Here is a 16062-nt window from a genome sequence, read left to right as displayed (position 1 = left end):
AGCCGGGCTGCGCCCTCCTCCGAGAGCCGTCCGCGTCGGAAGATGCCCGAGGTCCCCGCGGAAGAGGCGGGAGGCGGCGCCGCCCGGCGGAGGCGCTGCTGCGCGGCGCGCCCGCGCTCCGGCGGGCCGGGGAGGCGCGGGGAGCCCCGATGTCCTTCAGCGCCTCGGAGGTGAACGACGCGCGGCGCGGGCGCGGGCGCCGCGGGTGGGGAAGCCCGGAGACCCCCGAGGGGCGTGCGCGGCGCGGTCTGGGCGCGCGGCAGGCGAGCCGCGGAGGCGGGGCGGGCGGCGGCGCCTGTCACACGCCCGTGACAAAGCTCGTGGGGGGGCATCCCCCGGCCTGCCAGCCGCCCCGCCCGGGCGCGCGGGGGGGGCGGGCTTCATCCTCCGCCGGGGAGCGCCGGGCGCCGGGGAGGGGGACGCGGAGGCATCCCCCCCCGCTGCGCCGCCGGGTTGTCCGCCGGCCGCTCCCGGGAGCAAGCGGGGGAGGGGTGGCGGCCCCCCCGAGCCCGCTCCGGAGACCTGCTCTGTGCGAGTCTTCTGGACCGCGGGACGAATCAGCCCCAAGGCGTTCCTGCTGCCGTTCCTTGGATTAATCCACTCGGCGCTGTTCGGCTCCGGAGCCTCGCCGCGCCCCACAGGGAAGCCAGAGATCCGCCTGCAGTGTACCGGGGAGGGTGGGTGTTGGGGAGCACCCCACGGGCGGAGAGGGAAGGACGTGGGGCTGTGCGCTTTCCCTGCGGGGGGGAGCGCTCTGAAGCGCACGGGAAATGAGTGAGTCATGATACACCGCGGGGGGGGGGGAGAGGGAACTGTCCCCAAAGTCACCCTGATTTTGGAAAGGGTCTTAACAGGGACAGGGGGTGTCGCTCCCTGAGTGGGGTGCATGAATTAAAATCTGGGGGGAGGAAGCAAAGAACCCCCGAGTTCTGCAAGACACAGACTTGACACCCACCCCCACAAACGGCCAGTTTCAAACTGGAAATAGCGCCCCCCTGCGGGCCAAAGGCTCCACTCTCCTTTTGGGTATTTCAGATGTTGCCCCCAGAGGAAGGACCAATGTGGCTTTTGTTCCAAACAAATCGCTGTGGGGGCTTGGCAGGGACGAGGGGGCTTTCCGAAGGGTGGGAGTGCGGCCAGCCTCAGGGCCCGTCCAGCAAAGCGGAACAACGCGCAAAAGGGGGAATCCAAGCATGCACAGAGCGGGGTTTGTTGCTGCTTTTGCTGACCTGTGCACAGACCTGGATCTGGACCTGCCCTTTGTCACCGGGGGCTCCCTGGCATGACTGCCCCCCAGCCTCAGTTCCCCTGCCTGTGCAACGGGAAGAACTGTAGTGTGGCAAGCAAAGCAAGCACAGAGGCGATTTAGATGCAAGGCTGAGAATAGAATGAGGGCAGCCATCGATGAAGCCGCCAGCGGGGCTTCCTTGAACCGGGATCCGAGACCCACTTTTCCGTGCTGCAGTTGGAGAAAGGCTTTCCTGAGCCTGTGCAGAGGGCTCCCTCCCTTCACCAGAGACCCTGTTCTATGCACAGCTGGACGGACAGTCCGCGTCCACTCCACGGGGTGGGGGAGAAGGAAGCGGGAAGCGGGAGGTTTCTAGGCAGGACTGGCCTGAGCGCCTCTTTAGGGGCTTTGTGTACGAATTAACCCTTGACTCACCTCTCCCTGTCAGTGTTTGCAAGGCCTGGGGAGGGAGCGCCTGGCATTTGGGTCGAGGGGAGGGGGACAAGGACGAACAGCGCCTTCCTTCCACGGTCGATGGAAGCTGTGCGGTAAATTATGGGCTGACGGACCGGCACTAAGTCTGCAAAACGAGCACGGGGAGCCCACCCCATCGCCCAGCCACAACTACCCCCCCAACGGCCGATCTTAGCATCTCCGGGGAGCGGGAGGAGAGCATGCGAGGCCCGGGAGATGCAGGACCCGAAATGACATTCACACCCCTTTCCTGGGATAGGCGGAGGAAGATGGTTGAACTGTTCTTGGCCTCCAGGAAGGACTGATTTATGAGCTGTCTTCGGTGAAGGAAGGTGCCAAGAGCTGCTGAATTATGCAGGGAGAAGCCCTTTCTCTGCAGCACCCGCAGGAGACCTGGAGGAAAGGCAGTGCTTGCGTCCCCCGGATGGCAGGCTCACTACCGGTGCGCAGGCCACCGGAGCTTGGACAGGTCGCAGCCTTCCACTGGCGGATGAGCCCAGAGCGGGCGTTTCTGCAAGCCTCACGAGGGACCGTCGCCAGCGAGTCGGCCGCGTAGCTCAGACCCGTCTCCGGAACTTGTGCACACGCGCACAAACGCAGCCCAGGCACTGTTCTTTGGCTCCCACACCCCTTTTCCCAGCCTCGAAATTCTGCTGCCTGGCCAGTCCCCCTGCCAGCAAAGGATTAGCCCTGTTCCACTGCCCACATCGACAATGTTCCCCGGTTAAGCGGGCCCGTTCCTTCCCCACAGAAGCGGCACCGTTTGTGAGGGTTCCCTTGCCGGCACCGGGTGGGCCTCCCTGAGCAGCCCGTGACTTCACAGCAGCTCAGCCGGGCGTTGGGGGGCAGGGGGCTTGCAGCGGGCTGCCATTTTCGGCCTGCCGCAAAGACACCCCCCCTTTTGTCCACTGCCGCCCTCCAAGGTGGTCCGAGGCCCCAGGCTGAGAGCGGGCACCATGCCCCCGCTGTGGCGACCAGGAGGCAAGCGGAACTGTGGTCCAGAAGGCGACGAGGCGCACGCTCCGTGCCTCGGCCGCTCGCCTGCAGCTTTCTCGCCTCCAGCACCGCAGCTGCAGCCGATTCCAGGGCGACGCCAGAGCGGGAGTGGCGCTCAGCCCCCCGTGGGCTCCAGAAGGGTAATGTCGGACCCCGTGCCCGGCAATCTGCCCGCCCCTGCCTGGGATCGGCATCAGCGGGCCCCTCGCCAAGCCAGCCCGAGCCCGCTCCTTCATCCAGCCGCAGCAAGGCGCCTCAGCATGCAGCCCATTGACTTCTACCTCAGAGCTGCACGTGGACCCGTGGCTTTGTGGCCGGCATTGTGTGGCGTCGGAGAAGTGTGTACAGCAAGCGCGGAGTCCGCTCCCCGCAGATCCTTCCTCTCCCTCCACCTTTCCCATTAAAATTTCATGCAAATCTTTAAAGAAATGGTGTGAAATTACATAATGCCAGTGAAATAACCATGGAGGACTTGCTCCATCCCCTAGTTCTGCATGGGGCGAAAAGCCATGGGGTGTCCCAAGGGGGCGGGCGCCTCTCGCCTCCAGGGGGGGCAGGGCTGCTGTGTCCACCGCAGCTTGGAGGAGGCGACGCTGGGCAATCTGGTGTCAACACAAGGAACGTTTGCCGCGCGGCCTGCGTCATGCCCGGCCTGCGGAATTTGCCTGTGGGGCAGGTCTGGGTCACAGAACAGGCTGCTGTGGCCAGATCTGAGCCCAGGGATTCTGGCTCTCAAAGGAATTAAGTTTAGACTAAAAAGAATTTTTTAAAAGGGGTGGAAGAGGTGAAGATGAAGGCTTCGCTCAACTTGGTGCCCTCTGGATGTGTTTGACTACAGCTCCCATCATCCTCGGCCCAGAAACAGCTTTCAGGAAGAAGCCTGGCCCTTAAGCTGCATGAAGCTACGTAAAGAACGGGGCATCTGCCCATGCACAGAAGGAATATGGAGAGTCACCAGTCCCCGCAGAGGAGTTTGAGGAATTGCTTCCTGGAGGAAGGGAAAATGCAGGAGAATATCCAGGCGCTTCCCCTGTGGAAAGGGATCAGCCCCTCCACGTGGGGGTGCCGTGGGCCTGCGGGGGGCCAGGCGTTCCCCACTGCAGTGCCGCTTGCGTGCAACAGCGCACCAGCCAAGCTCGGCCTCCTCCTCGCTTCCGAGGAGAGCCGGCTCCGGCCAGGATCTGCGGGAAGGGGAGAAAATGCACCAAGTTCCACGGGGGAAACATTTTGGCAAGCAGAGCCGGGATGTTCCGAGCAATGTTTTTCTGGGAGGCAGGGAAATTACCAAGTATAAACACACGCAAGAGCCTTTGAAAGGCAATGCGATGCAAATCGCGTTCAGCATGAAAGCGTGTCCGCTCGCCTGCCTGCGTTTCTTTCGGGGGGCTTGTTTTTGGAAAGCCTACGAAGGGGCTTGGGGCGCGAGGGCCAGCAAGGGAGGCCGGGCCAGCCGTGTCCCGCTGCAGCGGAGACCCTCCCGGGCCACCCTCCACCGCCCGGCCTGCCCGTCTCCGCGTCTCCAGGGCCGAGACCCACAGCGCAGCCTCATTAAATTCTCACACTCCAGTGCACGCTGCTCGCCAAACGGGGAGCGAGCCGGTGACGGCAGCTGGTTCACCCCGAGCCCCTTGCCCCGGGGCTGGGGTGACATTTGGCGGGGGCAGAGGAGCACGCGGCCGGCCTCACACGAGACACATGCCTGGCGCGTGGCCCCGGAGCCTGCCTTCCTGGAGCAGGAACCATGCGGGGGCGGACGAGGCTGGTCTTCGCCCCCCCCCCCCCCGGTTGCTGCCATCCCTTTTATTCCTCCGTTCCGGGCTCGTGCTTCTGGAGGAGGACGGCTCACCCCATCCACAGCCCACGGGTGCCCCTGAGCATGTGCAGACTGCCAAGGGGTGTCCTGAAGCTGTTTTGCTCTGGCTGGAAATGCCTGAGTTGCAGACTGTTGTTCTTCTCCGGGAAGCGCTTCCCGACTGCCCCGAGAAGTTTCAGCAGGCGCTGCTCAGCCTTCCTGAACAAGGGAAAAGGCTGCGCAAAGGTGGGGAGCCCCCCAGAGCGGGCCACTGGGGGCAGGGTGAGTGGCCACCGAGGGACTGGGACCCCCAGTGTGGCAGGCCCTGCTTTCCCAGAAGGAGCCGTGCGCTGGCACCGCAAGCCCGCTCGGACGCCCAGCCTGGGCTGGGGAATCCTACCCCTGAAGGCTCCGAGGACCCGGGCACTGCCCCCCACAAGCGCCCTCGACGGCAGCGCTCGGCCCCCCTGAACACGCACCTGCTGGGTCCCCCACAAGGGGGGAGCTCTCCGGCAGCCCGGATGCACCAAGGGTCCCTCCAGAAACTGCTTTCAGCTCAGGGGTTGATTCTTAGGCTGCACCAAGACGTCCTGAGAGAGGGTGCCCCGGGCATGCACAGAGTGCGCCTGGGGAACTCGCACCAATGGCTGTGCTCGGGCGTATCCCACAAGCCGTTTGGGGAGGCCCGTGCAGGCACACTTCTCCCTTTCAGGATTGGGGCCAGGGCAGGGGGGGCAGGGGCTGCCATCCCGCGTTCTGCCAGGGCAGGGGGCTTGCCTCATGGGAGCCCTCCCTCTCCGTCCCCCCCAAAGCGCCCAGGACTCCGGCCACCAGAGCGGGAAGCACCTGGAGAGAGAGGCGCTCGGAGAAGCCGCTCTGGAAGCGCCGTAATTAATGGCCCCTTCATCAAATTTTCATCAGCGTTTCTGCTGGCTGACAGCTTCCTGTCCTGCAGCCAAGGCCTGGCAGCGGACGGCTCGGCCACAGCCGGGAGGGGCAGCGAGGGCGGCGTGGAAGGGGCCCAGCAGGCCGGGGGGCTCGAGCAGGCGGCGTGGGGGCACTCAGGGCTTTGCCAGCCATGGCCAGCCTCGCAGCCACCTCCGCCCATGGCCTCATTCAGTGGCATGCAGCAGCAGCGACGCGGGGGTGCCTGGGCATATGCAGAGTGCACGCTTCCCTGAGGCTGAGCGAGCATGGGCGCCATAATGGGCTATCTTGCGCACATGGGCAGTTCTGCGGCTGTAGATCTTTCCAGGTGGGGTTTCAAAGTACTGGGGGAGCAAAATAAGCCTTCCACTCATCCGGGGGTTTCCCAGCTGCTGAGCCATGGCCCCCCCCTCCCAAAGGGGGCTGAGCGCCAGCGTGGCTCCCCGGTTCAGGTGCTGGACAGCGGGCCAAGAGATCCGGGCTTCCTGGGCGACTTGGGGCCAGTGACTCCCCTTCAGTCCAGCCCTCCTCACAGGGCTGTTGTTGTGAGGCTGACAGGTTGCGCGTCTCGGCCGACAAGGAGTCGGTTGCCCGGTTTGGTCAGTAACAAAATGAAGGGGCACCTCGCCCGGCCCTGTCCTTCCCAGAGCTGGGCGGGGCGCACCCTGAACCCCCACTAGAGTGGGGTTCACACGAGCAGCTGCTGGCCCCCGCCTGCCCCACAGCCCCTGGCCCGGGGTCCTCCGCCATCTCTGCTCCCTCCGCCGGGCTGGCCGGCCAGCCAGAGTCCGGGAGATCGCGTGCCGGCGCTTGGCTCCGGGGCTCAGCTCAGCTGGCTGAGATGGGCTGGAGGGAAGGAGCCAGGGCTCCGTAGCCTCCTCTGGGGGGGGAGGGGGGAGTCGGGCCCCTTCCCAGGCACCCCTTAGCCGGGGATGGCTGCGCCTGGCGGGAAGGCCGGCCGTGCCTCGGGGTGCATCCGGCACTGCATTTCCGGGGCTCAGACCCAGAGCCTTCGGGGGGTCACGGCGGCCCACGTGGACCGAATCCCTGCCGCAGTGGCCCGGGCGCCACGTTGGGGGGCGCTGGCACCCCCCCTTCTCCGTCTCATCTCTGGAAGCGCCCAGATATGGCGGCGCCGGGGCCGGGAATCGCGCCAGGGCTTCGGGGCCGAAACCCTCCCTTTGGAGCCGTGCCAAAGGGCTTTAAAGATTAATGCTGAAACGAGGGATTTAGGAGTCAGCCAGAAGCCAACGTCAAGAGCAGAACGGCAGTCAAGGTGTGCGCTCGCCCCTTCTGCCCCCCACAGCACCCCTCCGAGCAGCTGCGTGGGGTGGGGGGCAAACGGCCAGGGCTGTGCAGGGCCGGACGGCCCCCCCATAAGGCAAAAGGACATCCCCCATGCTGGGCGTGGGGCCAGCAGCAGCGAGAGCCGTTGGAGGGCCGAGGTGAGCGTGCCACGCAGCCCGCCGCTTGCCATGCTGGCTGAGGATGATGAGAACTGCAGTCCAGCGCATCGCAAGGGCTCGAGGGCTGGGAGGGCCGGCCTGCCTCCCTTCTGCCTTTGCATATGCAACCCCCCCACCCTCCCTCCTCTGCCCCGCCTTTTCAAGGGGCCCTGAAAATCCCTTGGTGGGAAGCTGCAACAAGCTCAGGTCCTTAATCCAGACCGGCGCTGGCTGCTCTCCCGCCCCTGCAAAGCCAGAGCCCGGCTGGGCTCTCCATAAGCCCCTCGAGGCTTAGAGCTTTCATTAGGGCTGCCCCAGGGGGCAGCGGGGGGGGGGGGCGGTCCGTATTTGGCCCCATTCCTGTCCCGGTTCCATTGACAAGCCATATCTCAGCCGTGGGCTAATTTCTTCCATGCCCCCAGCCCAGCTTCCGGGGGCAAAGCAGCCCGGGGACCAAACCCGCTACCCCTTTCATTCCGCCCGATTGCAGGCATGTTGGGTTGACTCGGCAGCTAATTTGGTCGGGGCAGATTTTCCCATGCCTGATTATCCGCGTCTACCAGAATTCCCTCTGAGGAAGACCAGCATCTTCCAGGGCAAAGCATGGCACAGAAAATAGCTTCTGGGACCAAAAGCTCGCTCAGATCCTGCTTCATATGTAGGTTTAAAGGACACAAATTTGCTCTGAATAGAAGCCAAGTGGCTGCATCTCCAGCGCGGGGCATGGAACTCCCTATGCCCAGAGAGGTCATGGCCTGGAGACGGGGGGGCACCCCATAGGTTCCCTTGCTCTCCTCCCGCAAGCTGTGGGTCTCCCCTCCCCCTGACCCTAGCCCTCTTCCCCAGGCCCCTGCGGGCAGCCGCCAATTTCCCTTCCCCGCTCGGCCTGGGAGGAGTTCGCAGAGTCGAAGCAACGCCTTGGGCTGCTCCGAGTTGGGCCTGCCAGAACTTCGGGATTGCCGTGTTGCTTTTGCTCCAATGCGGCTTCCCTGGTCTTGCCCTTCCAGGGCCTTTGCAAAGCCCGGCTGTAGCTCCCTCCGCACGGTGCAATTTTCGTGGCTCGGTGTTCCCACGGGATCTGCCGTGCCGTCGCTGCACGCTTCACGTTTTCCCTCCGCATGTCGTGTTTCGTCGCCTTGACGTTTCACCCTCGACCGCTCCCATCTTAATGCTTCCAGTGCGCATCTTTTTATTTTCCAGAGGTCATTCGCTGCTCTCCTGCTTCTATTTTAAAACATTTGTTCAAACATATTCAACATTTAGGTAGCCCCCAGTCTGGTCACATTGCGGTGGAGGCAAAACTACGCAATTTACGCAACATTATTTGTGTACAACAGCATGTGTGGAAATCCTTTTGCTTCCGTGACTCTGCCGCTCCTTCTTTTACAAGCAGAGAACGCGGAGGCCGAAAGAAAGGCCGATCAGCCGATGGGCCGGCCAGGGAATAGATGCGATTCGGCGCTCGAAAAACCAACAAAGGATCGCCGCCAGGAGGAGAACCCATTTAAAAATGTCCACAGAGTTCCTTTTTTCAAAAATGAAATATTTTAAATGTGCATAATTTGATTGCAGAATCATAGACCAGCAGAGTTGGAAGGGGCCAGGAAGCCGTGGGGTCCAAGCTCTGCTTTTGCAGAGGCCAATTCACGCCGTCCCGCGCAGAGGATTTCGGGAACTGCCCGCTCTGCCGATGTGCTTTCAGCCCTTCTGTCCTTGCAGGCCATTTGCAATTTTTAGGGGCAAAAGCCCCCTTCTTCCAGCTTGCTTGCTCCCCTTCAACTCTCATCTGAAAGGCCCCTTCAGGAATTCTGGGGCTCCAGTGCACCCCCATATCCCCCTTCCACAAACATGGGGCACAGTTAATGCTTTAAGACAGCACTGGGCCATCCGAAAGGCGAGCTCTGTTTATGCCCCCAAGTCACAAGAACGTGCGAAGACCCCCCGGATCGTGCCACTGTGGATCGAGTCCAGCGTCCCCTGGGGCCCCGGCCAAGCCCTGCAGCAAGAGCCCATCCTCCCCAGCACATCGGCTTCATCCTCTGCTAACGGGGGCTGTGAGGAGCCACCGGAGCTGGATGCCACAACAGCCCTCTTCTCCGGGAGTTCCCCTTTGGAAGCCCCCCAGATTGGGAGTCCTCACTGGCTGGAGACCTTCCCCTGCTGTGCCGGGAAGCCCCCGCCCATCAGCTCCACGGGGCGGCCCTGGGTTGGGTTTGGGGCCATGCGAGTGGGAGAAACAGACCGTGGGACTCCGGGGGGGGGCCCAGCTGCCTGCACAGCTGGGCGTGAGGGGACCCCGCTGAGCCCTTTTGGCTAAGCTGGAGGGGCCGGGGCTGCATATACGATCACACAGAGAGAGCATCAAAGAGAAACACGATACCCACCGTTATGCTCACCACAAACGCACCGCAACCGCAGCAGCAGCGCCAAGTGAAATGCGACAGCGTGGGATAAAATGCAGCATAAAAAGGACGGATCCTTTTCTAAACTGTGAAAATATTGGGTAAATAGAAAGATTTCGACCTGGTGCAGAAAATAAGGAGTTGGTGCCAGGCGGCACTCTTTCGGGGGTCCTAGGTCCCCCTTTCCCCTTCGGGGCTGGGCGACCCCATGAGTGGGAGCCCTTGAGACGCCCCGCCCAGGGCAGCCCCTCTTCGGGGCAGCTGCAGGGGGCCCCCGGTCCATCCGAGGCATCGGGGCGCATCTGTGCGCCCCCCCCAGGCACCCCCTGCAGACCGGCAGACCGGCGTGGCACAAGAGTCTCGGGGCGAGTGCTTTGCTTCTTTTTGCCCTGTTTTTCCGTCATTTCCGCCATATTCACACACCGCCCGAGGGAGAGGCCGGCACGCCTTGCTGGCGCTGGTGCGACTTTTCAGCCGGCCCTAATAAAGGGCTTCTTCTGTCAGTGTCACCTCAGTAACCAGGTGCCCTCCACGTGGGTCGAACTACAGCTCCCATCATCCACAGCCACCCTGGCTGCAGAAGGCTGTGGTGTGGGGAGTGCATTGGCTAGATATTTTCTTGCATATTCAGGGTGCAGCAATACTAACAACATGGCGCGGGGGGTCAATGTCCCGATCAGGACGGGGCCTTGCCCCCCCCCACTGCCTCCTGCCCATGTGCAAAGGACAAAAGCCAGGTCAACACTGCAAAGGCAGAGTGTGCCCACTGGGGCGAGGGCGGCGGGGACCCTGGCACAGAGTGGGCGACGGTTTCAGCCAGCCTGGGGAGCTACGCCTCGAGCGGGGCAGGATCAGCGGGCCGACGTCACAGCCATGCTGGGAAAGCATGTGCCACCCATGCGGCGCAGGGGCACCCAGCCGGCTCTCTCCACACGCTCACTGGCGGCCTGTTTCAACACGGGTGGCGGTGAGCCGGGGCGGAAGGGCTGAACGGCCGGGGCACAGTGGGCCAGACCCCAGAACAATAATCAGTCACTGGGTCCCAAGAGCCCCTCCTGCAGGTGCCTGGTGCGCCTCTCACGAGGCAGGAACTGCTGCTCGGCCGAACCTGCAGGCCCACACAGTCAGGCCACCAGTCCCAGTCCACAGCCCTGCGCCGGGACTTCTCCGCCCCCCATCGCATCCCCCTCCCTCCCTCCGCTTCGACCAGCCAGTCTCTTCCCCGCAAATAAAGGGATAAACACAGCTTGCTGCAGAGAAGTCTTTACTTACAGACACGCTGCGTACGAAGCGTGCTGCTAAATATGAAATGCAACTTCTCCCAGGCCGAAAACCCTCCCCAGTTGCAAAACCCAAACAGACCCTCATCATCCCCATTGCAGAAGATATGGCAATGTTTAAAGTGTGCACCAAAAATCAAACGAAAAGAACCACAGACCCACATTCAACCTACACATTCAGGACGTCGTTTTTTGATTGGCAGACGCCTGCTCCCCAAAAGGGGGATTAAAAAGATGGCCAGTCTCCCTGAGACATAGGGGGCCTTTTTTCAAGTGGAAGGCACTCCTTGCTTAAAGTCAACGTGTTAGTGATAGTGGGAAGTATTGCGGGGGGGGGGGGAGGACCTGTGCCGCTCCCCTCCCTGCCGACTCCGAGTACCAGGACGGAGACGGTGCTTTGGGTGGCTCTTTCCAGCAGCCCTGAGAGAGGCAAAGGGTGTCTTGGAGGGCTCCTGTTTTAGGCAGGTCATGTACCTCCAAGGTTGCCAAGCCAAAATGGCAGCCCCGAAACAAGAGGAGCCAGCCAGAGAAGTTGCTTCGGTGCGGGACGTCTGCACGTTGATTCAAGGCACAGTCTGGTTATTCTGTCGCAGCCTCTGCAACCGGGTGCCCTCCGGACACGTGGGAATTCAACTCCCAGACCTTGCTGAGGGTTCTGGGAGTTGAAGTCCACCGTCGGTCAGAGACCGCCGTGCTGGGTCTCTGTTCTGCTGCGTCCGGTCCTCTCCCCCAGCTGACGATGCGTCCCCCGTCCCCGGCTAAAGCCAGCTTCACGAGGGAACAAAGCACGAACGCAGCACTTCTGCCTGGGTCTCCGTTGGATTTGGTGGGGGGCTGCATGAGAGAGGAGAGAGAGCGCCAAAGAACCCACCCCTCCAATCCCACTTCCGGGAAGAGGCTTCCAGGAGCCCCATCAGGGTGAAGGATTTGGACAATTTGTCCGAGGTCTCCCCCACGGGCACCGCGCCTGCGAGGGCCTCAGGGGTCCACGGAGGCGCATGCCTGGCTTCTGAAGGCCTTTGCCAGGCGCTTGGCCTCCTTTGCCCGTCCCACGGCTTGGCGGAGGCCCTGGGAGGGGTCGGCCCGCACCCTGGCCACGTCCTGGGCGAGGCGCTCCATGGCCCGCCAGGAAAGGCCCTCCAGGAGGTTCCACTGCGGGAGGAAGTAGCTGGGCAGACGCCGGTGCACCAGGCTGGCCAGGAGGTCGTCCAGCAGCCCCAGCAGGGCGTGGGCGGCGTTCTCCTCCAGGGCGAGGTAGCGGGCGGGCAGGCGCTCGCAGGACCAGAGGCACAAGGTGAAGAGCTGGTACGGCCCCAGGCCCGCCAGGGGACGGGCGCCGAGCAGCGCCGTGGCTGCGCGGACGGCGTGAACCAGCGGGGGCGGGAGGCTCTTGCGCAGGTGCAGCTCGCTCTCCGAGAACGCCAGCCGCCAGCAGGCGCCGGAGGCGGAGGGCAGCAGGTAGAAGCCGCCCGCCACCTCTTCCTCCTTCAGCTTCCCGTCCCAGAAGTGGGCCTGGGCCAGCCACGGCTGGGCAACTTCCGGCCAGCCTCTCAAGGCCACCACGGGGACGACGTCGTAGAGGATGCGGCAGAGCCCGACGGAGAGGACCACGGAGGCGAGGCAGCCTCGGCGCTCGACCCTCGCGTCTTGGGCCGCGCGGGAGATGGAGAGGCAAAACCAGTCGGCCACTCGCTCGGCGGACAGGTAGGCCTCGTCGCCCACGCAGCAGTCTGACCAGGTGTGGCGCGTGTCGGCGTTGAAGGGGCAGAGGCTGATCTGGGCGCAGCCCGGGGGACTCTGCCTCATCTCCAGGGTGACAGGGACCCCGGCTGCATGCAGCACTGGCACCAGGAGCGTGAAGTCCATGTCGTAGTCGCTGCCCGGAGAAAGGGGAGGCACGGAGCCCGGCTCCACGTTGACCGTGCCCTGCTGCGCGCCCCCGGAGAGGATCAGGTAGCGGTTGACCTGCGGCAGCCTCCCCTCCGCTTTCTGGACCTGGCCTGGGAGGGAAACGGAGACGCTGAGGCGGAGAGGCCGGGAAAATGGCGCCTCGGCCCACGCCGGCTTCGAGGGGGAGACGTGCCACCGGGCCTCGTGCGTGGCGGGGCCTGCCTGTTATTTCCTGCCCGCAATCGGCCGAGCTGGGCCGCTCAGCTGGCCGCGAAGGCAGACCGGGCCACTGGGCCGTCGGCAGTCCCCTTCTCCTGTGCTGTGGCATGAACGGGGATGATGGTGGCTGAGGGGTGGAGCCGTTTCAAGCTAGACGCGGGGGACGCTGCTGCTTGAGGCAGGGAGGAGAGGAGAGGAGAGCAGGGAAGCGGGCAAACTGTGGACAGGTGCGCAGGGAAGCAGTACGACGTGGTGGACAGTGCGTTGGACTGGGGACCTGGGAGATGTGGGGTCTCGTCCCCACATGACATCATCATTCCACTCCTGCGAAGCCCCCTGGGTGACTTTGGGCCAGTCACTCACCCTCAGCTTGCCCTGCCTTGCAGGGCTGTTGTTGAGAGGATAAAATGGAGCTATGGAAGCTGCTCTGCGTGCCTTACACGAGGAAAAATGGTGGGATGTAAATGGACGACGCAGACCCCGCTGCACAAAGGACGGCCCGCATGGAGGGTCCTTTAAGAACCCAGGCGTGGCATCGCTGACCTTCCGGCGACGCTCTGAGGCGTGTGTCCCGACTGGTGCCAGAGGAGCGTCTGATGGCTGACCCATCGCTGGCTTTTCAGAGTTTCGGTCCTGCCTGCACAGCAGGAAAGGCATCGCTCCTGTTGCGAGTTTTGGAGCTCTGGCTTTTGGAGCCGCAACTGTTGCAGCGCTGAGAAGACGCCGTCGCCCCGCGAACTTGTCCCACGCCCCCTGGGTGCGCAGGGCGCGTGGCCGGCGCCGGGCACGGACCACAGGGTGGGGGGAGAGTGGCCCTGCTCGAGGGGACAGCGAAGCCTGTTTCGCAGGTGCCACACTCACCCAGCAGCGAGAAGACCCGATCCTTCGCACAGAGCACCTCCGCGGCGCCGAGGACCCCCGGACTCCTGGCTTCATATTCCTGGATGAGTTGGTTGAGCTCTTCGATGCGAGCCCCGGACCGAAAGTCCAGGTCCGTGAGCGGCTTGGCTGGAGCCGGCCTCGGGGGGCAGTCCTCAGGAGGCGACGCCATGCGCTCTGGGCCGGGCTGCGGCAGGGGCGGCCCCGAGAACGGTCCTTGGGAGAACGGGGGGGCGCGTCAGCGGGGGGGCGCCTACAGAGACCGGAAAGCTGCCAAGCGCCCTTGCGGGGGGGGGGGCCGGGCCCGGAGATCTCGGGGGTGGCGACCGGAGGAGGGGGCGGCGGTGCACCCGCCTCGCCCGCTGCGCCCTCAGATCTCTCGGCCGACTCTTAACTCCTCGAAAGGCTCGCACTTTACTGCCTGTTGAGGAGCAGAAAGCGCAGCTTGCGCGCTGCGCCTCTCCCTGCCTCCTCTCCCCTGCTTTCCACCTGCCCCTTGCGGCGGTGGGGGGCGCGCAAGCCCCCGCCCCCCGGCAGCCCCCGGTCCCGCGGGAACCCCACGACGCCCTTCCAGATTTCCGCAACCCAGGAAGTTTTCGCAGCCTACTCACCTGCGGCTACCTGGCCAAACAGAAGCCCCACCCAGCCCCGGGAACTCTGGGAAATGTAGTCTTTTGTTTTTGCAACTCGCACTTCCCCAGAGAGGCCCCAAGATGAGACAGAATCCCCCCTCTTAAAAAAGGGAAAAAAGGGGGCTAAACGCCTCTCAAAGCCCCGCCCCCAGCACGTTAAGCACTGTAGCCCTAACAGCAAGAAAGCCCCGTTGCGCTTCGGGAACGGTAGTTTTGCGGCGAGCTCCGCCCAAAGAGAAGCCCGGGGCACTCTGGGAAAGGTAGTCCTTGGCGCGCCATGTCTCTCACAGGGAGAACGGGCGGGGCGCGCAGCTCGTCCTCTCGCAGGGATTCAATTCAGTGCCGGGAGACGCGGTGCTCCGCTTCTCCCCGGGGATTCGCCGCCCCCTGCGGCCTTTCAGGGACCGTCGCTTTAAAAAACGGGTTTTTCATTTTTATTATTTTTCCTTTAAAAAAAGGCCAGTGTGGGATGGTGCTTGGACGGTTGGCCAAGCACCCTTGTCCCAGGAGATCCAGCGCCGCAGTCTCTCTCAGCTATGAAGCGCATGCGTGGTTTTGGGCCCCTCCGCTGAATCTACCTCACAGGGTGGCTGTGTGCATACAGTAGGGGATTAGGGAAGGCGCTGAGGGTTCCCTGCCGAAAAAATAAAGTTGGTGCACAAATATAATCAATGCACATGGCTTTCCGTTTGCGGGCCCAATCTGGGGGCTGTTCTGCTCCCTCTGATCCTGTGTTGGTGCTGGAAGTGGTGTCAGGGGGCAGGGCCGGGCCGGGACTCAGCCGGGGTTCTTGCCAGCAGGGCCTCGATCGGTGCTGGCGAACCTTTATAGGGACCGAGTGCCCAACCTGCAACCCAAAACGCACTTATTTATCGCAAAGGGCCAACACGGCAATAAAACCTGAAAACTGAGGTTTTAGTCTAGAAAAAACACCTCACAGCCAAGCCAAGAAAATAAAAAATCTTGGAAACACTCTGAACGGCCCTGCAAACGCTTGGACTCATTAGCTTACGACTCGCGACGTCATTGCCCGGCGCCGCTGTTCCTTCCCAGCAGGCGCATGGCCCCTGTGCGCAAGATTATCCGATGCTCAGAAGCTGGGGCGACTTGGCTTGCGTACCGACAGAGAAGGCTCTATGAGCACAGGGTGGCACGGGTGCCATGGGTTCACCACCCCTGTCCTAACCCTACCCTGGGGCCCACCCCTAACCCTAATACATGGCTGAGGTTCCATTGAAAATTCTGCGATTTCAAAAAAGCCGTCCTTGAGTACCTTTTCCTGCCCAGCTCATCAATTCTGCCCATTCTGAACACATTCCAACCATCAAAACCATGCCAGGACACCTCGTTTTCCTAACCCTAACCCTACCCTGGGGCCCACCCCTAACCCTAATAGAGGGCTAAGTTTCCATTGAAAATAATGCGATTTCGAAAAACCCTCCTGCCTTTTTTGCCAACCACCGTTTATCTGCCTTTCCCACACCTGGCATCATTTTGTACACCTGTACCTGTTCTCCCTTTCACTGGTCTCTGACGGACACGTCACAACAGTTGTGACCGTCCCTCGCAAAAGAACGGCCCGGCCCCTCGGCCTCTTTGGCTTCCTTTCCTGCCCATTTCGTCATTTGCCCGTTTCCCAGCTTTGGGGTAGTTTTTCCCCCCTTCCAGGAAGCTCCCAGCAGCACACGGAGCAACGCTACAGACACTGAGACAGAACGAAGGCCTCCGATTCCCAACATGTCCCAGCTGCCACAGTCCACTGAATTCTGTCTCGCACCCATGGGATGGCCCCCTACGTGCCGCTGCCACAGGGAGCGCTTCCAGTGACCGGAGTTTTGGCACCGGGCCCCACGGGACGTGGCTCCCCCCCGGGGCCTCCGAGCGCTTCGAAGGGAGTG

General features: G+C 62.9%; 1 protein-coding gene across 1 annotated transcript; it reads right to left on the bottom strand.

The window, feature by feature from the left end:
• Positions 1 to 10563: 10563 nt before the first annotated feature.
• On the bottom strand, positions 10564 to 14274 carry TMEM102 (transmembrane protein 102). The gene is made up of 3 exons (XM_044417199.1): positions 14144 to 14274; positions 13515 to 13748; positions 10564 to 12544 (listed from the first exon to the last, which is right to left on the bottom strand). The coding sequence occupies exons 2-3, from the start codon at positions 13702 to 13704 to the stop codon at positions 11523 to 11525; spliced, it is 1212 nt and encodes a 403-aa protein (XP_044273134.1). The 5' UTR covers positions 13705 to 13748; positions 14144 to 14274; the 3' UTR covers positions 10564 to 11522.
• Between the last annotated feature and the right edge of the window lie 1788 nt (positions 14275 to 16062).

Source organism: Varanus komodoensis, unplaced genomic scaffold (assembly GCF_004798865.1).
Source record: "Varanus komodoensis strain SLA01 unplaced genomic scaffold, ASM479886v1 scaffold87, whole genome shotgun sequence".
NCBI lineage: Eukaryota > Metazoa > Chordata > Lepidosauria > Squamata > Varanidae > Varanus > Varanus komodoensis.
Note: the sequence above shows the minus strand (reverse complement) of the source record. Positions and strands in the feature narration are given on the sequence as shown.

Excerpts from the sequence above, each read along its gene's own strand:
- TMEM102 (XM_044417199.1), bottom strand. The coding sequence starts at position 13,704 with ATGGCGTCGCCTCCTGAGGACTGCCCCCCGAGGCCGGCTCCAGCCAAG. Across the intron at positions 12,545-13,514 it reads TCGGGTCTTCTCGCTGCTGG|GCCAGGTCCAGAAAGCGGAG; the intron begins GTGAGTGTGGCA and ends TTTCCCTCCCAG.